The 24255-nt window shown below is 41.3% G+C and overlaps 1 protein-coding gene across 1 annotated transcript in view; it reads left to right on the forward strand.

Annotated features, from left to right (window-relative positions):
• The first annotated feature begins 5440 nt into the window (after window positions 1–5440).
• The window catches only part of LOC105932146 (NACHT, LRR and PYD domains-containing protein 12), a 40606-nt gene continuing 21791 nt past the window's right edge, over window positions 5441–24255 (forward strand). The window contains exons 1-6 of the mRNA XM_036125627.1: window positions 5441–5523; window positions 7345–7485; window positions 8602–8742; window positions 9969–10204; window positions 16810–18667; window positions 23877–24053. Of these exons, the coding sequence (XP_035981520.1) occupies window positions 7364–7485; window positions 8602–8742; window positions 9969–10204; window positions 16810–18667; window positions 23877–24053 (2534 nt within the window). The 5' untranslated portion in view covers window positions 5441–5523; window positions 7345–7363. The remainder of the gene's footprint in view (window positions 5524–7344; window positions 7486–8601; window positions 8743–9968; window positions 10205–16809; window positions 18668–23876; window positions 24054–24255) is intronic.

The following is a 24255-nucleotide window of genomic DNA, read 5'->3' on the forward strand; positions in this document are numbered from 1 at the left end:
TTTAGATGTTTCCTCTGGTTTCCAGCCTTCATTCTGTCTCCATCAGGGATTGGAGACCAAGACGTGGCGGTGCTGAGCAGCATCAGGTTTCTATAGAGCCACATTAGCTGGAAACTTAAATGGAGTCCAAACAGTCAACTGATGAGAAACACATCTTTGCCAGTCTGCTGAAGATTTTATAACAGAGATTTTATAACAGAAGATTTTATAACAGAGCTCAAGAGATACATACATACATCCCACCCTGGTTCTAAAACTGTTCAGAGGCCAACAGGCCCCTCTCCAAAGGGTGGTGGACTTGGCACCAAGCATCAATGATCCCCCTGAAAGACATCTACTGGGCCAGCTGCTACAGTGGACCTTGCAGAACCATCAGAGACAATACTCACCCTCTACATCATGTGTTTCTATTTCTGCCCTCTGGGAGGCGCTACATAGCCCTAAAGTGATGCAACAGGAGACAGAGCAGCTTTTAACCCCAGCTGTCCAAGAGCTTAATTTTAGGGCCCTGTCCCAATTCTTGAACTTCCACCCTTGTGCCCCTCAAATGGGCGTTCCCACTGAGGGAACTGAGTGCGTAGTGTGCCCCGATTCTCCAGGGTGGTATTTCGCCCCGTTCCCTTTGTCCCCTCGATTCACACTTTGGCGAATTCTGCATTGATGTGGGCTTCTCTGAAGTGTATTACCCACAATTCATGGCTCTATATGATGTTTTGAGCCACAGCTACTTATGAAACTAACATTTCCTTAAACAGTAGCTGCCAGTTAAATTTAATTCTATCTGCTTTGTTGAATCAGTTTGAACAGTTTGAATCAGTTTGATGCATTTGCATTCTTTTTGAAAGCACAGAGTAATGTTTTGCACGTCTATTTAGGGACTTTGTTTTATCTGAAAGTGTGCTTCTGAACAAGTAAGCAACCAGTTATCCTTCCTGTCTGCTATGATGATTTTTTTTACCTCACAGCAGCTGTTGCAGAAGTTGCAAAAAATTAAATAAATAGTTAAGAAAAATATCAAATGTCTTTATTATTATTTTTTTTACTTATTTTCGGTAACAAACCAAACAATGTCACATCAAGGTGCTATCATTAATGAAAGGTACACAACATATATATTTTTTTGTTATATATATTTTGGGTATATATTTACCAGTATTATTTTCCATTCATTTCTTATTTGTGGCAATACCATCTCTGCCTAATCCGCTCAAATATGAGTTCCTGCAATTTATCCCCCTCAGAACGATTGCTTGTTGAAGTTCAAATATTTTTCAGCAGCAAAGATTGCAAAAACAGTGACTGTCCTGTCATTTTTGGTGTCACAGTTATGACACAGAGGTGCAAGTTGATGACAACCCGAAGTGCCTCAATCTTACTGTTTTGGACACTTGTAACCTGCACACTCAAACCTTGTGTGCACTTCCACCAGGTGCACATAGAAGTGTGTACAGTTTAGTCTGAGAAGTGGGACAGGGCCTCGGTCTCCAGTGCCCCCATCCCTATCATCTTTAGACTGGCACCGTTTTAAGTTTTGACCCAAGTATTAGCTTAATTTGAAATATATTAAACAATTTTTCAGCACTCAGCACGTACTGATGGTTAAACACGAGAGCTCACCTTACATACTTCTACTTTTCTTATCCTTGAGTCAAAGTTTTTCATGGACATGGTTATTATTGCAAAATACAGTAAATAGCTCTTCCCCTCTGTTGAAGTTCCAGCAGCCTTTCATAATCTGATGATTGAGCCTAGTGCATCCCCCGTCCTTCTCTTCCACAGCTCCTGGAGCTACCCCTCTCGCTCCCCCTGGCTCTGCCTCGGCCTCTCCCTCTCCGTTTCAGTGGGAGACTCTGAATGTAATCTAGAGAGGGAAATGTGGTCTTGGCTTTACAAGTAACTCAATGACTTCTCAATATACTGGTCCAAAGTGTTCTGCTGTCAGATTACAAAACACAGAGAGAAAGTTTAATTTTGTGACAGTACAGTGTTGCCAGATGCCAGTGGCCTTCAGCAATGTGGAAGATTGTTCAATATTCACCTTTTCTAGAAAATGTTTGACACTGCCTGTTCTGTCTCATCCTTTCTACCTCCCTCGTCTCCTTACCTCTCCTCTTTCCTTCTTCCCCTCCTATCTGCTCCAGACTATCTTCATGGATTTTTGAGTTTTCAGCCTTGGAACAGGTTCCAGATGATATTCCTGCTGCAGAAGGCTAAAAGTGACACATATCCAGAAATTGATAGATTAAATAAATGTGTTTTTATTTTAGTTTTCATTTAAGCTTTATTTAAACAGGTACAATCTCTTTTACAAAAACTTAAATTTATCTCTATATTTTAAATTATTCATTTTAAGTTATTAAAAGGGTAAATCTAATTAAAAATTTAATACATTCTATTGGTGTCATGATCTATGCATTTGTTTTTTGCTGTTTTTTGGACCCTGGGAGAATATTTGCTCAGCACTGAACTTCCACTACATCCAGGGATTTCCTGAGACGTTGGTCGGCTCAGTGTTGCTGCAGGTTGAGATCTAGAGGGCTGTGGGCCACCATGAGGTGTAATGATTTTCTACAGGTAAACCAGTCACTAACCAATCAGTTCGTTCCACTTCCAGTCACCACCCTGCTTTAGATCAGCTCCACCTGTTGCAGTTAATTAGCTTTCAATTCCGGTCACCTGTTCATTCCTCTACTTATACTCTTCTCAGTCCACTCCACAGTGCCAGATCATTGCCAACCTCCGGTGTGTTAATATCCAGCATTCCTCTGCCTGACTGCAGTTTCTAAGTGACAGCTTCAAAAGCTTCAGACTGTTCTGAACTAACAAGAAGGAGATTGGTGGTCATAATTCAATCAGCATTTACTGGATTCTTGCCAGGGTGAACAGAACCAGTCTTTGGAAGATGTTCAATCTGCTGATACTATACAGAGAAATACCCTGTTCTTTTCTAGATCTGGCTCACCAGAGGCAGCCTTCAAGATGGTGGAGAACAGGCCAGCTGACAGCTTTGTTGGGCCCGGGACAGCACAGTCTTTTTGGGCCCCCCCTTTACACCTGCCGCAACCACACACACGCACGCACATGCACGCACACATACCAAAAAAAGTCAAATTAACTGTATACTTCATTCTCAAAGGCCTTTTATTTTGTTCTATAGCCTGCTGTTTACAGAAATATTTTTTTTGTCCTCAAAACAAGTCTTAGATGACTTCACTTCATAAATGTGGTTAGACCCTCTGAACCTGCTGGCAGTTTATTTGCCATCTCTGAGAAAGGCTTCCTATTTGCCGTTAAACGCAAAACATTCACTCGATCAGAATCAGTCATTTTTGTTGGCCATAACGCGGGATCACTGAAATCAACGGCGTGATCCATCTCTGAGCGACTATGCTCAGACTCTCTGATCGGGCAGCAAGCCCCCCCCCCCCCCACCGGCACTGACTCTGTTATCGGTAGGGATGGCTCTCTCTGCCTCCTCTTCAAACACACGCGGCCCCCCCTTAAAGCCACATGTTGTGACAGGAGAACTGCTACGTTGTCCTCCTGTCTCTCTGTCCACCAAGCTCAGCTGGATCTTTCAGACTGAACCTGGACCTCTGCCCTCTCTCTGCTTTCTGCTCTTTTGGCGCAAAGCTCAAGTATTTCTGTAAAAATGTTTTTCCCCCTTACACTAGCTGGCGGATGCTATACTTTCAAATCACACTGATAACCACATTGCTTCTTACCTGACTCTGGATGGGCATCATTCCTCTGCAGTTCCGTTCCTAGACCTGTTCCTGACTCTGACTCATCCTCAGTTTTAAAAAAATATTTACTCATAAAATCCCTCAAGCCTTTAGTGTCATCTTCTCTTTTTCTCTCCTCTTTTCATTTCTGTGCGCCGGACATCTTTCAAAGTTGCAGCAAGCCGATGTCCTAATGGTCAAACCTTTTTATGTTGGGGAAGGGGGAGTTCTAATGGCCCCTTATTTAAAGAAAACTTGTTACATATACCTAATGCAGATATATATGTATATATTTAGTCACTCTAATATTAAATATTTTTCACACAAATATTTTATGAAAAATTACTTTGCCTGTTTTTTAATGGTCAGTGTGTCAGCTTTGGGCCCCCCCCCCCTCTGTCCTGGGCCCAGGACAATGTACACGTTTGTATCGCCCTGTCAGCGGGCGTGGTGGAGAAGGCTCTCCAGGATGGGCTCTGTAAGGTCAAGGGTCAGGTAGGTTAGAGCAGGGAAATCATGATTCCCAACTTCCTGAATATTTGGAGCCTTTACATCTTTTTCTGAGTGTGTTAAGTTCAGATGGTCTTTTAGTTTCTTCATGAAGAGATCTGAACTCTCTGCCATGATTGTGATTCAAGCAGAGCAACAGCAGAGATGATGTTTTTTAGAAAACTGAACCGGATGTAAACAGCAAGGATTGATGACTGCAGTTAGTTGGATAGGGCAGCAGGTGGTGTTGCTGCATGACACACAGAGGGAGAGCAGCAGCTTCCTGCAGGAACACATGAAGACAAGCATGAAGCTGAGCTGTGAGACCTGAAGCTTTAATGTTTCCTGAACTTTTCAGCTCCTCTTTCTGTACAATTTCCCCATTTAAATAGCGTTAAGGTGGAAATCTACTGCTTTAAGGTAGAAATCTGCTGCAGCTGGAGGAGGAGATTTAAGGACACCAACACGTTTCTTTGCTTTTAGTACCAGAAGCTCAAAAGTAGGGTTGGCAGCATGAAGGTGGATAGAAATAGTGACAGCACAGGCTCTGTTTCCTTCCTGAACATCTCCGACCAACATGTTTCCTCAGCTGTGCTGCTAGGATCCTGCTTTGAAACATCTCAGGAGGACAGAGAACTTGGAGACACGTTGAAGAGGAGATTTCCTGAAATCAGACTCAACTAAACTTGCCTCACCCACCTGATTTGACCTGCATCTCAGTCTGTTGACCAAATCTTTACTGGACCTAGAGCTCTGATTGGGATATTCAATAAAAACATGAGAAGATCCCCAATCAGAACTGAAATCAATCTTCTTTGGCTCAATGGTGGGAGAAAGTGAAGCTCAATGTGTGAACATTTCTTGAACAGTTCAAGATGATGTCAGGGAGAAAATGATCCATGTAAAAATGGGGCCGAATGTTTTACAGTGTAGAAATATATAAAGAAAGATGAAAGTCCAACTAAACCTGTCAGAAATCCCCCCAATGTGTCTGCTGCTGAGTCCATGGTTTACAAAGAACAAAACAACTTTTTGTTCTGCAATAATACAGAAACCTTTAAAACACACACGTTTAAACATGACCTCAGTATTTTACAGCTTCACTGTTGATACAAAGGGAAGAAGAAATGAAAGGGAAGATGCACAGACATGCACAGGCGTGAAAGTAAAGGTGTTTATACTCAGGTAAACTCACCTTAAAAAGAGGCGGAGCCTTAGGTGAGACAGTTACAGTCAGGTATCAGATAATAAGAAACAGGCTCTGATTCGATTTAGTAGCAGAACAAAACAAAGAAGAATCTGGGACAGGGTGAGTGTTAATTTGTTCTAATTTTTCTCTCCCTGGGCTGTGAACAGAACCTGTAGAAGAACTCAGTCTGGTTCTGAAGGAGAACCAAACGACTGACTGCATGTAACCGTGGAGCCAGTCAACTTCTTATTTTCTGTTTATCAGCACCAACAAATGATCAGTGTCCTTCGATTGTCTCTTTTTTCAGACAAAAACTGAATTTGAGAAAATGGGAGATAATGTTTTAACAAAACTATTTTAAAGCTGTAGATTTTTTAGTTGGTCAGTTGAACTGGTACCAGTTCTTTTACTGCTCTTCTTCCTCATGATGTTAGATAATGTTGACATCAGAGACTGGCCTGTTTTTTGATGAATAATTTAACTGAATCAGGAAAACTTGATTCCAGGATGAAAACCCTGAAGTCTGCAGATTTTGATTTAGCGGCTGAATTAAGGCTGAAATTAAAAATAAAACTTTGTTCTCAGTTAATTTATGATTTTTTTGAAGCAGCAGCAGAAGCAGATATAGTGTTCTGTAAAATCTGTTTAGAAAGTTTCTTTCCTGCATAACTACTTGTCATGGTTGGTATTAAGTTGTTGTTATTGTTATGAACAAGCGTCTGATACATCACAGAAGGCGACCAGTCAAAGTACTTTAGGATAGTCTGGTTATGGATCAACTTCCTCCTTCAGAGGTGTTTTCTTGTATATCATTTGTCCAGCTGCATTTGGTCCAGCTGCACAAAATCTGTCAGACACAGGGAGGCTTTCCTTTGCACAGTCTTCTCGTTGAGAAAATTTTATCAATTGCGTTGAGAGTCCAGCCGACCAGATCTGTAATTTACAATTTGGAAGATAAAAAAAGAGGCTCCAAAAAAGATTGATAGATGCAGGCAAGAAAACGGGGTAGAGAGAGGAGAGAATAGAAATGCGTCACCGAGAAGCAGGAAGAAGAAGCTATTCTTTGTGAAGCTGAACTCACACTGAGAAAGTGGATGAAATGAATTAAATGTTGAGAGGAGAAGGAAGAATTAACTATTTAGGCTCTGATGTTAGAAATCTTGTTAAAAAAAAAAGAGTATAATGATTCATATTTCTCACACATTTCTAACATTCCGATTGAATAAAAGGTTAATTCTCTTGAAAAGACATTTAGTGTTTTGGGAATTTTAACCCTTGAGTTGTGAGAAGTACTTAGGTCTTTCTTCCTTTAAATCTCTGGTTATATCCTTCAAAAGCATTTTCAATATAGACAGGTCAGAAGTCAAACTTGAGGAATTGCACCTTTACTGCATTCCCTTCTGATTCGCTGATACTTCCATTAATCCAGGAGGATGGTTTAAATGAAGTAGAACTGGGTTCCACTTGTTTATTTATTTATTTTATCCCCCCCCCCCCCACACACACACACACACCAGTTTATAAAGTGCTACGAGGTCCAGTGAGACTCAACATGTAAGCCGGCCTCTGTGTTCAGGACCAGCACATCACTACTTCAGAAGAAATGTTCCATCCTTTGTTCAATACAACTGACCTCACTCTGCATTTTTTTTACATACCTGAAACATGATTCCAGTTTAGACTTGAAAAGGTTTCAAACAGTTTTAGCTCTAATTTTCTTGATAAACCCAGAGCTTCATCAGATGGTTCTGAGGAGATCACCCTGCAGACATCAGGAAGTGCATGATGTAGAAGGGGAGGGCAATTCAGGCCCAGATGATACCTGCCAAACTCAGGTTAATCTGGTTCTCTACAGACATGATGTGAATCAGCTTTCTGCTTTACAGGACACTGACTGGACCTGAATCACTGGGAACTGACTGGTTCTGGTTTCTCTCTCAGACTGACTGAAGTCCAGAAGATGGAGGATTGTGATGTAAAGGGGGACAGATCAGAACATCCAGGATCCAGCTGCCCATCTATGAGGAGTGACTGGTCAAGAAGAGAACCTCCAGGATTCAGTAAAGAAACTGGACCCTCAGAGTAAGAAACCTATTTCTAACGCTATCTATGCCTCACTGGTTTGGACCTTGTGGTTCTGTTTATGCATCAGGAGGTTGCCAACGTCGATTAAAGCCCCTTTTAACAGGGAGGAAAGCCTCCAAGTTAAGATTTAGATTTAACTGCTGCATTTGACACAGTTGACCACAATATTTTAAACATTATTCTAGTTTAGACTTGAAAAGGTTTCAAACAGAGTTTTAGCTCTAATTTTCTTAATAAACCCAGAGTTTCTCCAGATGGTTCTGAGGAGATCACCCTGCAGACATCAGTAGAAGTAGAAGGGAAGGACAAATCAGACTCAGATGGTACATGCTGAACCCAGGTTCATCTGGTCCTCTACAGACATGATGGGAATCAGCTTTCTGCTTTACAGGACCTGTCATGAATGGGGACAGATGGACCCAGTATTCAGCCAGACAAGCAGGAGGTATGATTAAGAAGGTTTATTTTAACAAAAGATGCGGGCAGGATAGAAACAGATCTTGTGATCGAATAACAGTCCAAGGTCGGTAAACAGTTCAACAGACAACGCAGGCAGGGATCAGGCAAGCTCTGGTATCCAAAAACAGAATCAGTTCAGGTAAAACAGGCTGGCAGCAGAACTCACCGAAGGCTCGTTAATGGTCTGGCAATGTGTAAGGGAGTGAAGCAGGAATAAATAGGGGAGTGAGCAGGTGAACAGGAGTGAAGACTAATTAGAGGAGGCAGGTGAGAATAATCAGAGGGAAGGTGGTGACTGAAATGAACCGAACTGATTGGCTGTTGATTAGACAGGGGGGTGACAAGCAAACAGATCAGATGGTGAGGTGAGCTGGCAGATAACTGGCAGGTGAACTGAGTTGACTGATTAAAGGCTGGATACAGAGAAGTGATCTGAGCAGGCCAAGTGAATTGATAACATAGACAAAATCAAAACCCAAACTATGACATAAACCAAAACTAAGACAGACCCTAAACTAAGACTAAAACAGGACACAAGCTATAATAGAAACCAAACAAGAAAGAACCCAAAACAGAAACTAAACTAAGGCAGGAGCTCAAAACATGACAGGACCTGAATCACTGGAAACTGACTGGTTCTGGTTTCTCTCTCAGACTGACTGAAGTCCAGAAGATGGAGGATTGTGATCTAAAGGGGGACAGATCAGAACCTCCAGGATCCAGCTGCCCGTCTATGAGGAGTGACTGGTCAAGAAGAGAACCTCCAGCATTCAGTAAAGAACCTGGACCCTCAGAGTAAAAAAAACATTTCTAACTGATCCACATACTGTGTGTCTATCTATCTATCATTAGTATTAACTGGTTGATCTTCAGCGTCTCACTGGTTTGGACCTTGTTCAGCTTGTGGTTCTGTTTATGCATCAGGAGGTTGCCAAGATTGATGAAAGCCCCTACCTCCTGGATACTTTTTATCCATGGGTCATCAGAGCTGTCAGCTGAGATGAATTATAATTCTTGCTGATGGTTGTTTTTAGGGACAAATGTCATGTCCACCTTACATGTGTCTAGCGCAACATGAATAACACTGGGAATTTGAATGCTTATGATGAAGTCAATCTGTGATTAAAGTCTGATATGGAGTCAAATTGAACACTTGAGACAGATCATGTTGCAATGTGGCTGCAATGTCCCCTGTCTCCAAAATAAGCATAGGCCTGGGTCAATGCTGCTGAACGTTTAGAAGAAGAAATCTTTATGTCATTCCAATTGTACATTACTATGACATTTGTCTTCTGCATTTAACCCATCCCTTAGGCAGGAGCGGGCAACTATCACAGTGCCCAGGGAGCAATCTGTGGTTAAGGGTCTTGCTCAGGGACCCATAGTGTGCCCGGATCAAACCGGGTACTTGTAACCTTCTCAGAGTGTAAGCGCACCGCTCTAACCACTAGGACAACACTCGACCCAAGTGGGGTTTGCATAGAGTGTTACATATGTAACTTTCAGGCCGTCTTTTGTGCATTTGCAGGTTTATAAATCAGACCCCTGAACTTTAAATAACTTATTGTTAGCACTTCTTATAGGTCCAAGTAATGCGGCTTTTTTTTTTTACTAGGGTCTTTTTAAGTGCTTAGACAAATGTAACCTGAGGCTCACTCCTGTTTACTTGTGTTACAGCATTAAATAATGATCCAACTTTCTACATTGGAATCTAGATTTGAGTCAGTTTTTGGTCTCTTTAAGCCTCTGATGGAAACAGTTTTCTACTCTGGCACAGACACAAGAATTGTTACTCCAGGAAATGTCTCTAATGGACAAAAACAAGTAAAGAAATCTGTCATGATGGCAAATATAATACAATTAAATACTTCAAACCAGACCTCAATATTCTGAGGTTGTGTTCCGATGAAGCTTTTGGTCCATAGTTTCTGGTGTACATTCATGAACATTTTCAGCTTCAGTAGGTCAGCCCCACCCTGTTGGTAGTGAACTGTTTCAGTGATGAAGAAATGTCTTCACAGATGGAGGAAGAGGAGCAACGTTTGTGTGGAGGAGCAGCTGTCCTGCTGTTCTTTGTGTCAGAAGATCTTGACAGATCCAGTTTCTACCAGCTGTGGACACTGGTTCTGTAGACAGTGTATCACGTCATACTGGGTCCAGTCTGCTCCATCAGGACCCTCTTCCTGCCCCCTGTGTTGGAGAAGACTCGGAACAGGAGCTGGACTGCTGGCAGCCAATCAGAGCAGTTGTGCTCTAGGTAAGACTGAACTTCTCCAAGCAATGCTTCTTTCTGTCATCTCTCTTGGACCAATTCCATGTCTTTAGTTGGGATTTGGAAATTCAAGTATTTAAAAGTCTCTCATCAATTATTTAAACTGACTCTCTGTAGTTGTTAAGCTCTGACAAAAGACCCGATAATTCAGCCAGACAACATGAGTAGTAATGATTTATTGAACGTAAGATTTATTTCAGCCTGGGATCTGCCAGGAATGCCCACAGGAACCACTTCTCAATGTCCAGGAGTGTGCACAAGAGTTGATCCTTGGGATCACAGGATAGAGGCAGACAGTAAACAGGCAGGATGAGAGACTGAGGAGCTTAGCTGAGGGAATTCCAGGATCCAGGCTGGGATCAGAACCATAGAACAGAGGCAACCAGAGGTTTCCAAAAGGGCAGGCAAAAGCTTGGTCGAGAGGCAAGGCAGAAGGTTGTAGTCCAGAATACAGAAGCCAATGGAAAGTCCAACAGGGGTGGGGCAAAGCAGGGAAATACAAAACACAAGGCAAGGTCAAAAACATGCAAGGCAATCGGAACGCTGGATGGTCTACTCACTCAAAGGCTTTCAAGGATCTGGCAGAGACTGGCTGTGAGAAGCAGGTATAAATAGGCAGAGTAGCAGGTGTTGCAGATGCAGGTTAATGAGCACAGTGTGGGCAGGACCAGACTGTCAATCAATGGAGCAGGGTGCAGAGGTGCAAAACACAGCCAGTACAGACAGAAGCCTAACAGTAGTTCCAGCTGGTGTAAAATGTATCATGTTTTAAACCCAACAACCTATTGGGTTTGCTTTGAAGTGCTCTGTTTTCAGCCTTCTAAATGCATTAAAACCAAACATCTCATTAAAGCTGATGTTAATTTTGATGCATGAAAACAAAAGAGGGGAAAAATAAAACCTTCTGTTTTTATAGAAAAAGGGAAGGTCTGAGAGACAAAATCTTTTACTCTGATAATAGTTCCCGATTACAGTAGATATATTTGCATAAACATCATGTGCATTTCTAGTCATCTGATGTTTACTTCTAAAGGGCCAAATCAGTCCCATGTAATTTAAAATCTGTAATTACACTTTAAAAACATAAGTCTTTGAGTGAGAAATGTCATCTGAAATTTGTTGTGCAGTTTAACCTATTTGCTATTATAATTAATGGTATTCTAGTCAAAGGTAAACGACAACGAGAACGTTTACAAACAGCTGTGATTAAGGGCTATCAGACTTTAATGATTATAAGTAGCAGTTGTGTTTATTACCCTTATTTACTATGAAAATTGATGTCTATCCGGTTTTAAGACTGAATTAGACTCTACACTAGTAAACGTTAATATCCTTCAATTATAATTGAACTTGGAATCACTAATTAACCACTAGCAAAGGAAAAATGTCTATGTATTGTCCGTCATGGTCTCTGCCAAAGATTTGGCCCACATGCAGAACACACTCAGGAGACCAGAAGAGTTTTAAGAGGTTTATTGAAAAATAATGCAAATTGTCAGAAATCTGGAAATGGGAACTTGGACCGGGAAGCAGCAGAATATCTGCAGAGAAATTTACAGTTAGAGACTTGATGGAGAGATATTAGAGGGAATGATTGATCATAAGCTTACTGGGGTTGAGGTGGAGATCTACCAGGGAAAAATGAGCAGGGTCTGAAGGTCTGCTGTAGCCAGGGAGGAGTGGATCAGATCCAGATGGTCTGTACTGACTTGTATAAGCCGCTGTGTTCCAGGAGACAGGTGAGTACCAAGCGGATCCGAGTCTTGAGAAGGAAGCATGGTAGAGGATGAGCAGGACACTATCACAGGAGGAGTGAAACCACAAGGAGCCAGGAAACTACTAGCTGGGAACTTGTGAACCAAGAGATCTTCTGGAGGACACACAGGTGGACTCAGACTCTGGAGCGGGATCCAGCGCTCACAGCTTGAATATGGGGACAGAGCACAAAGCCATCGAAAGAATAAACTTACTATGAAGACCAGGAGTATCAGAAGGCTAAGGTTACCACTGTTAGTTAACACTCTGATGGAAAATGCCTCTTGCCTCACCCAGCCACTATGCTCACTAGATGCAATCTAGTGGAGAAAGAAGACTACACCACAGGGAGAAATAGTGTACTGGTCTGGACAGGCTTAATCTGGGACACATGGAACGTGGGGTGAACACAGAGATTAAGAGGTAGGCGAAGACAGATGGCTGTATGATTGGCCAGAGACTAAATTTCATAGTGGCCAATGTAACAAGTGACGAGTTTCTTGCCAAACCTTCTGTCCAGGACAGTACTATGGAGTGGGAGTGTGTCCCTTGTCTGCATAATTACAGTTTTGATCAGCTGTGCAATGAAATGCAGTTTTGGACCAAATGTTTTTAGTGACGGATGATGATGCATTGAGGTGACAGATATATCTTTGGAATAGTGGAGGTTTGTAGCCAAAAGAAACCTCAAAGGGAGACAGACCAGGAGCTGAGGAGATGTGTGTATTATGGGCATGCTCAACCCAGGGAAGAAACTTACACCAGTCGGATGGGTTGGTGGTGAGAAATCTGAGAGTGGATTCCAGTTCCTCATTCATGCTTTCAGTTTGACTGTTAGACTGAGGATGATAACCGAAAGTTAGTGAAACCTTAGCATTGAGGACTGAGATAAACTGTTTACAAACCTGAGAGATGAATTGGGGACCGCGATCTGACAGGATTTCTTGAGGGAAGCCATGGAGTTGGAATACGTACTTGACAAGGAGCTGAGCTGTTTGAAATGGGGAGTGTAGTTTCCAAGAGGAACAAGGTGACAAGCTTTAAAAAAACAGTCAACAATGGTGAAAATGGTTGTCATACCCTGAGACGTTGGCAGTCCAGTGACAAATTCAAGTGATGTGTGAGCACAAAGCGAAAAGAGGAATAAACTTAGTACGCCGACCAGGAGTACTTTTCCTTTGTTTCTTGCCGTCGGCTGTGGAGCTGTTTCAGCTTCTTTCACAGCTTGTGGGCATCAGTAATTATTCCTGCTGCAGTTCATGTTAAAGGAGCAGCAGCAAAGAGTGATCAGAGTTAAATAATTTTGGTCTTAACCAGTGGTGAAAGTAAGCCGTTATGATCCGGTACTGTGTACGCATTAGAAAAGGGGAAAGCAGCTGCCAGATAAAGCCTTCATTCACAACCAGTCATGGCTGCACGCTGGATCACAAAACAGATCTGCTAATCAGAAAACACCACTTAGTCTGTTTGTAAATTATGTTTTTATTAATTCTTTTTTCTTTTTAACTACATGTACTGTGTTTCGGTGCCTCAGCGTTCTTACTGCTACTCTCTCCCGTCTTCTCTCAGAACCAGGGGCTTTTATCAGCGGCCAGCCATCAAAACATTTAATGCCCTTCCGCCCATCACAAAATGTCCCAATTAAAATCAATGGGAGAGTTAGTAGTTGTGTTTCATGCTATTTTGTTTAATGACACAGAACCAGTGGTGCTTTGGTGGGCTGCTGCAACTCCTTGCACTTGAATTCAGGTGTGCAAAATCAACTTACCTGTTATTTAGGTGCGCACTTTTAAGGGTCATTTTAAGGAACTTGTAACATCGGGGGCTTCAGCACCTCTTCCCTCTAAAGGAGACCTTTACAGTCTTTATTTATGCATTTTCCCCACTGTTCATTCCTCATGTGCAGCGCACCAGTGGGGGAAAAAAAAATCCGCCCACCTTACCGCCTCAAACCAGTATCATTAACTTCATTAACTATAGATTATGCCGGTACCAGGTGTTGCCAAAAAAACTTTCTTTTTTCTATAGTCACTTAGGAACCAGTGAGGCGCAACGCTTGAAAAGCTGCGCCTATACTCATCAAATCTGGGGTTTCAAAACGTGTTTGGAAAACAACTTCAAACTCAGCCTTCAGCTTGCGTAATTATGCACTAGAGCTCCCTGCGCAATAGAGGAGATTTGTCTGGTCAGCGCGGAGACTGAGATGAGAAACCTGTCGCTGTGAAAGGTGATGATAATGGTTATAAACTGTAACAGACTAGAAGTACATGGAGCTGAAAAGAGGTGAAACATCAGCAGCAGGATTATGCGTAAAGACGCCGCATGAACCCCAGTGTGATTCAAGTGTTGCAGCTGAGGGGAAAATGTTGGACCGTATAGGCTTGATGAAAGTCGCCTCATTCACCAATGAGGTTATATACCTACACTGATGAACAAACCCATAGATTAATGATGATCGGGGGTGTTTTCATTCCCTGGATTTGAACCTGATAATTCAGATTGTGCCTTTTATAATAAACTACAATATTTTCTTGGTGAAGTCAGGGAAAAAAAGATTATGTTGTTGGGCTGTTTTTGAAGAACTTCTGCTTGCAAAAAAACATAGTTCCCCCTTTTTTAAAAAGAACTAATAATATTCTCAACTCAACATTATTTATACAATCTAAAAACTAGTCATTCAAAACAGAATAAAATGTTTAACCCAGCAAGATGTAAAATAAAATGCAGATCCACAAAAACAAACAATAAAAACTTCAAAAGCTAACATCTCAAACTTGGTTAAAGGCCAAAAAAGATCTGTTTTAACAGAACATTAAACACAGAAAGTGAAATGGCCTGCCTGACAAGTCAAGCTACTTGAATCCAGAGTTTTGTGCAATGACAAAGAAAGTGTGGTTACCTCTTTGCAGTCTTTGTTTTTCAGATGACTAATAAAAATCTTCTGCAAACCTGAGCAAACGAAAGAGAGCGTGCAGATGAAGCAAGTCTGACAGATTCTGGAAAGCAAGGCCATGAAAACTTTTAAAAACAAATAAAATAATTTTGAAATCAATCCGAATGTGAACCAATAGCCAATGAATTGCTGCTGGAAAAATTAAATCTCATTTTCTGGTACCAGTTAAAAGAAGAGCAGCAACATTTTGGACCAGCTGCAGTTAAGCCACTAGGGTCTTATTAAGACCACAGTAAAGTGCAGTGCAGTAATCTAAGGAGTTGTAATTAAAATCTTAGATTAAAATCTTTAGTCAGGTGTCTCTGTTTTAAAAAGCTAGACTGGACCACTGATTTTAACTGAGCATCAAAGTTAAGATTATTCTCAAGTATTACATTCGGGTCTGTAGCAGTCAGTGTCAGATAGTGACTTAAGGTCCCAGGTCAACACTGATGGTAGAGACATCAATGCGGCCAAACAACATTAACTTTTGAGAAGTTTATTTTTAGAGCAACTATTTTCTCTTTTTACGAGTCAGTTATAAGAAACCAATATTTAGCCTTATTTGTTAGGCAGCAGACAGTAAAAAGAAAGAGGCCAAGCATGGAGCCTTGAGGCAATCTGCATGAGTAGGACTCTTTAATAAAATAAAATAAAAACAGCAGTTCTCCATTCTTAAAAAAGGAGTGTAATATTATTATCAATAACTTAAAACTACTTTACTTTATTCAGTATTTTTTTGTATGTTTTTTCTGTTTTAATCCTCTAACTTAACAATAACGTGTTAACACTTCTCTTTCACTTTAAAAAAAAAGTAATACATGTCTACTTCCATGTCTAGTTGGATAAAAATGACTAGGCTGCTGCTAGCCACGATTAGCTATAATAAGCTTTCAGCTGCTATTCTAGGCTGCTCAAGATGGCGGGGCTACACACTGAGCTAGTGCTAAAATTGTTAGCCCAGGTTGCTCAATATGGTGGCCCTCAGGCAATGAGCGAACCACTAGCCACAGGCAGCTCTCCCAACCAGGAGGAATGACCTAGGGGCAGCTAACTCAAGTCAAAGGCTACTAGCTGACACATTGAATGAGCTTCAAACGAGATTCATGCAAAAACCCAAAGAAGCAGCAAAGAGAGAGAAGAGGTGGAAGAAGGAAAAGAGATTGAAACCTAACAATAAAGTTCAGAATAGTAGCCCTTGAGCCGACGGCGCAGCTCATTTAAAATAATAACCTTGAGCTGTTGGCGCAGCTCACACAAATACCAAAATAAAAACACAATAAACAGCTTCCTGAATTCAGTCATAGCATGTAAACATTCAAAACACAGTATGTTTTTATCACCTCAAAGGTTGGATCACAGGTACGTTGTTGGGCTCAAGCGTTGTTGCATGCTGGGAGCTGAAGTCTTGGTGGCAATATTATTTCAAAACAAATGTGAACACTACTTGATCCACTGAGCTGTTTATCTGACAGATTAGAGCATTTCCTCTAGAATTCCTTCATTAAGGCTGGAAAATGCTGCAAGGAAAAAAATTCTGTCTCTCTGCCTCTTCTGTTGCTGTGGTGTTTGTAGGAGAAGGTCAGTTTGGAAGACTAAAATGAAGACAATGGTAACATGCTAACAAGTTCATGTTTCTTAAAGCTGCTTCATGTCAGCATCTATTCATATTATCTGCTTTGTGAATCAGATACTGACAGCGAAAAGATGCTGGCCACAAAACAAGCAGAAATCTGCTTTCTGAAAATCTGTCTCTAAGGATTGATCGCATTGTTTAACTTCACACAATGTGAAGTAAGATGCCTTATAATGACAGCACCTCCTGATGTTCCAGAGGTTTCTGTTCCAATCTAGTCACAAACTCATGTTTTTTTCTTCAGTTGTCTTTTCTTCTTTGTTTCAGGAGATGTTGGTCTGCAGGAGATTTTAGAGGAACACAAGATCAGTCTCAGGAGGAGATGTGAATGTGTGACTGAAGGAAGTGATGAACCAGAAAGTAGAACGCTCTTCAACATGATCTATACTGATCTCTACATCACAGAGGGACAGAGTGAAGAAGTTATTACCCAGCATGAGGTGAAGCAGCTGGAGAGAGCTTCCAAGATCCAGAACCTTCATGACCCTCCAATCAGGTGCCACGAGATCTTTAAAGCCTTTCCGGACCAATATGGACCCATCAGAGTGGTTCTGACCAATGGCGTTGCTGGTGTTGGAAAAACCTTCTCAGTACAGAAGTTCACTCTGGACTGGGCAGAAGGCTTGGAGAACCAAGATGTCAGTGTGGTGGTTCTGCTTTCGTTCAGGGAGCTGAACTTGATCAGAGATGAGCAGCACAGTCTTCTCACACTGCTCCATGTTTTCCATCCAAAACTTCAGAAGCTCCCAGCAGAGAAGCTGGCTGTCTGTAAACTTCTCTTCATCTTTGACGGCCTGGATGAAAGCAGACTTTCTCTGAACTTTGATGACAGTCAGCTTGTTTCTGACATCACACAGAAGTCATCAGTCAACGTTCTGCTGACAAACCTCATCAAGGGGAATCTGCTTCCTTCAGCTCTTGTCTGGATAACTTCCCGACCTGCAGCGGCCAGTCAGATCCCTCCTTCATTTGTTAACAGGGTAACAGAAGTGCGAGGCTTCACCGACACCCAGAAGGAAGAGTACTTTAGGAGGAGGTTCAGTGATGGAGAGCTGTCCAGCAAAATCATCTCCCATATCAAGACCTCCAGAACCCTTCACATCATGTGTGCAATCCCAGTCTTTTGCTGGATCACTGCTACGGTTCTGGAGAACATGTTGACCGCAGAGCAGGGAGGAGAGCTGCCAAAGACCATGACTGACATGTACTCACACTTCCTGCTGGTCCAGACGAAGAGGAAGAAGAACAAGTACCAAGAAGGATGTGTGAGAAGTCCACAGGAGCTAATGGAGGCTGACAAGGAAGTTCTTCTGAAGCTGGGGAGGCTGGCGTTTGAACATCTGGAGAAAGGAAACATCATGTTCTACCAAGAAGACCTGGGGCAGTGTGGTCTGGATGTCACAGAGGCCTTGGTGTACTCAGGAGTTTGTACAGAGATCTTCAAAAGAGAGACTGTGATCTTCCAGAAATCAGTCTACTGCTTTGTTCATCTGAGCATTCAGGAGTTTCTCGCTGCAGTCTACATGTTCCACTGTTTCACCAGCAGGAACACAAAGGTGATAAAGAGATTCCTGGGAGAAGAACTAGAAGAAGAAACCAAAGAAATCCTTGAAGAAAAACTAGTACAAGGAATAGTCCTAGAACAAAAAAATAGTGAAACATCTCTGGATGACTTTCTAAAGAGAATCATGGAGAAATCCCTCAGAAGGAAAAATGGTCACTTAGACCTGTTTGTTCGCTTCCTTCATGGCCTCTCTGTGGAGTCCAATCAGAGACTATTAAGAGGGCTCCCGGGTCTGACAAAGAAAAGTTTTGAAACCATCCAGAGAGTCATGATCAACCTGAAGGAGATGAACACTGGTAATATCTCTCCAGACAGAAGCATCAACATCTTTCAATGTCTGATGGAGATGAAGGACCTCTCAGTTTATAAGGAGGTCCAGCACTTCCTGAAATCAGAGACCAGATCAGAAAAGAAGCTCTCAGAGATCCAGTGCTCAGCTCTCGTCTATATGCTGCAGATGTCAGAGGAGGTTCTGGATGAGTTAGACCTGGAGATGTACAACACCTCAGAAGCAGGACGACGCAGACTGATTCCAGCTGTGAGGAACTGCAGAAAGGCTCGGTGAGTCCAGATGTGTGATAGTGATTCAGCGCTGTTGTCATCCTGTTTGTTCTTCATTATTGAAATTGTTAGTCCTACAGATGGAAGGATGGATGGATGGATGGATAGAAGGAAGGATGGAAGGATGGATGGATGGATGGATGGATGGATGGATGGATAGATAGATAGATAGATAGATAGATAGATAGATAGATAGATAGATAGATAGATAGATAGATAGATAGATAGATAGATAGATAGATTGATTGATTGATTGATTGATTGATTGATTGATTGATTGATTGATTGAAATTTGTCTTGGACATCGTACACTAAACACAGCTGCTTGAAAAGTTAAATACACTACAAACAATAAAAATCATCTGCACTACAATTATTTTATTCTACTGTTCTCTGCAGGATGTTCACCATTGTCCTTGCTTTCTTCCTCTCCAAGCAATTCATTCTCACTTCATCTCTACGCTTCTTTTCTGCTCACATCTCTTCATCCTCCCAGTTTGATGTCCCTCATTCCTCTCATTATTACAGTCTTACCTCTCCCACCTTCCACATTATCCTCCTCAACCCGCCTTCACCATGATCCTTTACTGGATTTCTTTTTTCTAATCTGCCTGCTCTGTCTGGTTTTGTTCGTTTGGAGTGAGGGAAGTGGTGTTAAAAACCATCACAGGCTTGAAATCATTGACTTCGGCTGAGTTAAAGGTGGAGACAAGGCTTCACTCTCTGCTGATCTCACTTCACTCTCTGCAGATCTCACTGTTGGGCCACTTTCAGATCAGTACTGTCTGTGGGGCTGTGGAGACAGGAGAAGTTATGAAATTATTATTAGCAACATAGGAGTTAATGAAACAACCAAGGGGGAGTCAAAACCCAGCCTGCTAGGACCAGTACAACACATTCTAGATTATTTTAATATGAAGTTATGGATGTATTTTTCTATCATATGAAACTTTAACTACACTGATTAAAAAGTGTCACTTTCATTTTTTGACCAGAGTGTAATATCAGGTCAGTTAAACTGGTGGAATATTGATCTGGTCAGGTCAGTAGTTTAGGGGGACATTAATCAGTGCCGACTGTTCTATAGTTATGGCTGTTGAAGTTATGCTGTAGAAATTAACACCTGAATGGCCATAATCACACCTGGCTTGAACTAAAACCATAACAACAGGTGCCCAAAAGGGGAAATGAAGAGAATCCAAAAACAGGAATAGTTCTGCAGGTGGAGGTCACAGACATTTTCCCCATTATTTTTGACTGACAGGAGAAACCCCAGGACACCATCCGTCATCTCATGAGGAGCTTACCTCAAAGTTGTCTGGCATGCATTCAAGCAAACTACTGAGGATTATTTTGAGTTGCTGCAATGACATTTCAGCAAATTAGACCAGCCTACTGCATCAGTTTATCAGTTACACTTTCTCTGTGACTTTGGATTAAGCCCTCTATGGGTGATAATTTCCCTTTTCATCAAATGTTGTAGACTGACCAGCCAGACTGAATTACACAGTGTAAATCAGTCTAGTAAGGCTCCATTCCCTGCAGCCCAAAACAGATGGGACCAATCACAGTGCAGGAGGTGGGACTTTACAATGTGTCACTCTCATCGGCAGAATTACCCATAATGAAGCAGCTCTTTTGTCATACCATAACCAGTGTTTCTCAGAATTTACTTGTGGTGGTAGACAGTGCATCGCTTTGTACGGTACAGCATAGCATGGCACCAATCTCTAAATCATAAACGTTCCTCATACTGACAATCACATATATCAAGTGATACCTATTTTCGCGGGCCCGTGCCCGCCCTGGTCCGGAAGCTGTCATTTGGGTTTAATTTTTTTACCTCAGAGTGTTCAACTTTCTGTTATTCCTATCTCAATTTCTCAGTCATACAATCTAATCAATTAAACCAACTCAGCTACAGAGAGGGAGCGTCACTACATTTGTAGCCTAGTTGGAGATGACTGTGCTCACTATTGCTAGTGCGGCATGAATATTCAGACTTATTTACAAATAAATGCAAGAACAAATGAAAGCGGCAGGAAGCAGCAGCATTTCTGTGGGGAACGTGAACACTGAAGTCAGCACATAAGTAAATATGAACAGGAGGGTAGCTCCTCAGCTAGGGAGCATAGGGAAAACAGAGAAGTAAAACTGAGCCAAATGAAAGAAACTTGGGTTACCTGCAGAAGAGAACACTGCTTTGTTCTGATTATTTGTGCTCCTTAACTGCTGTAATTACCTCTCCTAGTATACATGTTTGCTCCAGTCAGTGTTCAGCCTCACATCAATACAACTGTTTATGACAGCGCAGTATGCTTATGAGTTAATTGAATGGACACAGCACTACACTATGTTGCCAGATCTGACCGTTTCACAATGTACGACATGTCTAACTAAAACAAAATTCTGCGCAAATCTAAACCTCTCTTGAACTCATGTTAAAAGTAGGTCTGACAGTTTTAACATGTTGTTAACGCGTTAACTTTGTTAGACCATAACGCCGACAATGTCTGTCGCGCGTCAAAACACACACCGTTCCCTAATGTGTTTTTCCCCGCAGCTCTATGGACTGTTTTTTTTTTTTACCCTCAGCGCTTTCCGTAGTTCCAAGAATGCTAGAGGCGGTAGCATAACAGACCTGCGCTCACTGTTGCCAAGTCCGCTTATTTTGTGCGACTTTTGAACTTCTTTTTTCTAAAGTCGGTTGTAAATTTCATGAGTCGCGGTTTGCAGTTTTTTTGGCTTGTTTCTGAAAGTGACGTTGCTTATTTGGGCTCTAAAATAAGTGACGATAAACAGGAGTTATTAAGAGACCTGCTTGCACTTCGCCTCATAACGCGCTGGAGCGCATCCTCCTCTAGAATGACAGGAGCTGACGGATGGTAGTAAAGACAGAGGAAGCAACTCTGCCCGTATTTTCTGCAGTTTACGGTTGCAATAACCTGTGATAACTGCTTAAACTTGATTATGTTGTGCAGATCACCATTTTGAGCAGAGATTGGTTCTAAAGATGAGGTTTTTACACGCTGATAACATTGCAGAAACCCAACCCATAAACCATAATTATTAATTTGTTGTCTCTGTATTTGACAAACTAAGGCTGAATCACATTGCCAAATTAAGTACCTGGAGTTACAGTGTTAGCACATGAAGCTGTGCTAAACAGTCTCTTCCAAGGGTATTAAGCTCCTGCCCCCGTTGCAAGCAAAGAGTAAGACAATTTTGCCAGGCTTTGAAAAAAACAGTGTATGGACAAGGATATAAACAGCATGAAAAAATATACAAAAAAAATTATTGTTGTGAAAGCTCAGGATTAGATGTGTGTGAGAGAGGGAAAAAAATTACATTAAAGTTTGTGACTTTAATAAAATATTAATATTAAATAAATATTAATTTATATATAAATGCTTAATACCATGTCTATCTTTGTTTAAGAGGCATAAAAATATTAAAATAGTATATTAAAATGCCCAAATAGGCTTTTACACTTTCAGAAATAAAAAGATAAAATATGCGATTAATTTGCGATTAATCTCGAGTTAACTATTGAAATTCTGCGATTAATCGCAATTAAAATTTTTAATCATTTGACACCACTAATTAAAAGCATAGCAGTAGTATCCACATAAAAAAGAAAACGGCGTTAGCATCCAACTGCACAGAAGTAGAGAAAAAAGGGTGATATATACAGGCTCCCCACAAAGTTAAAGTTGATCCTTAGATCTCAACTCATTTGGAGCCTTTGCAATTGAGATTGACCAATACCACTTCATAGTGACACTTGATTAACCAGACAATTAACCATTGATTATATCAGGTTCAACAGACTCCACTCCAAATAAAATGTTTGCTGAAAAAGTGTGCACCCATAAAAAAACAGAATGCCCCCCTTTAATTAGTTTCTGCAGCCGGTTCTGCTGGGGCGTACCGAGCACATAGCATGAGCTGCGGGGACAGCCTGTGGATGTTTTCCTTCATAGTCAAGCGTACAAATCACCTACATTTCTTGTGACGAATTCCTACATTTCCCACACTTTCTGCCAGTGGCATGAAGCGGGGGAAAGTAGCATGTTCGTTAAGCTAGTCGGCACCTAGAGCCGTTTCTTCTCCAGCAGGCACCCACTGCACACCTGTCAATGAGTCAATGAGGGGCTGTGCCACCACATGTCCTCGCCTGCTTGGAGCAGCTCAGTGCATCTGCTCTGTGTTGCATATAAAACAGTTCGATGGGAAGACTTCTTCCTGCCGAGCAGATTACTGGGTGACCATGGTAGTAAAAGTAAAAGCTTTGAGTGCCTGGACTCGTGTCCGCAAGTCTGTGGGAGGGAGGCTTCAGTTAGCTGCACTTGTTTGTTCAAAAACATTCAGCTCTTTGTTAGTGTTCGTATTTTATATGCCGGAAGTCAGTCTGACTGGCCAGGCAACAAATGATGTGTCATCCTTTTGTGCCTAACACATTATCCATATCAGTATGGATTTGTTTTTTTCAATTGAGATCTGATGTTTTAAAAGTGTTCCTGTAAAAAAGAAATTGAGCTGTGTATTTATTTATAATGAATGAATTCACTATTTCTTTGTTTTGATTTATAAATGTAACAAAAACTATAGAATAAAAATAAAGATCAATTGTCATCTTGTCCAGAGTATATCTTGCCTCTCACCCATTGAATGATCCTGAATAAGCTTTTGATCACCACATCCAACACGTTATGACTATAAGGATATTAACTCCAGTGATTCAATACATTCCTTCATCTTCCAATGAAAATAATGTTTTTAAAGTCATATTCAGGAAGAGCTTCTGTGTCTCCAGATTGTTCCTGATGCAGACAGCAGTCAGAGTTCAGCGTGAAGAAACAGGGAGGTTTGTCAACAGGCAGCAGAGATGGCTGCTGCTAAAACCTTCTGTGTTGTTCTGTACAAACAGGAATCCTGAGATGTTTTAACCTGTTGCTCAGCTTCTCTGTTCATCTCCATCAATATGGTTAAATGGAGCTTTTAATAAAACCAGAGACACATAAGGTCTGCAGTAGACCTAAATCAAGACCTGAACAATACCACAAACCATGATCTGACCCATGACCTAAAGAGAATATAGAGATTTGCTTTGTCATGTCAAACAGGACATTGATGTGAAATAGAAATTTTCTAACATAGAAACCTTCTGATTTAATTATAACTGACTTTATTTTTTTCCTAATCACAGACTTAATGGCTGCAAACTCTCACAGACTGAATGTGAAGTTGTAGCCTCAGCTTTGAAGTCCAACTGTTCTCCAGTGGATGAAGTGGAAATAAGAGAGATTGATGGAGTGCGAAACTCTGGAATGAAGCATCTGTGTGAGATACTGGAGAGTTCAGTCTGTAAAGTGAGGATCCTGAGGTTAGTCTTTTCTATTCATCCAAGTTACATCAGTCGCTGACGCATTAATACTTGTGTTAATTAATAATGTCGTTCCAATATATTCTTTTAAAACAACCAGTTTTACAAATGTTCAAATACAATTTCAAAAGATTTTTACCTTATAAATGAATCATTTCTCATTTCAGAATATTGATATTTGCTTATGTTTAATTTACCATTG

Source organism: Fundulus heteroclitus, chromosome 21 (assembly GCF_011125445.2).
Source record: "Fundulus heteroclitus isolate FHET01 chromosome 21, MU-UCD_Fhet_4.1, whole genome shotgun sequence".
Classification (NCBI taxonomy): domain Eukaryota; kingdom Metazoa; phylum Chordata; class Actinopteri; order Cyprinodontiformes; family Fundulidae; genus Fundulus; species Fundulus heteroclitus.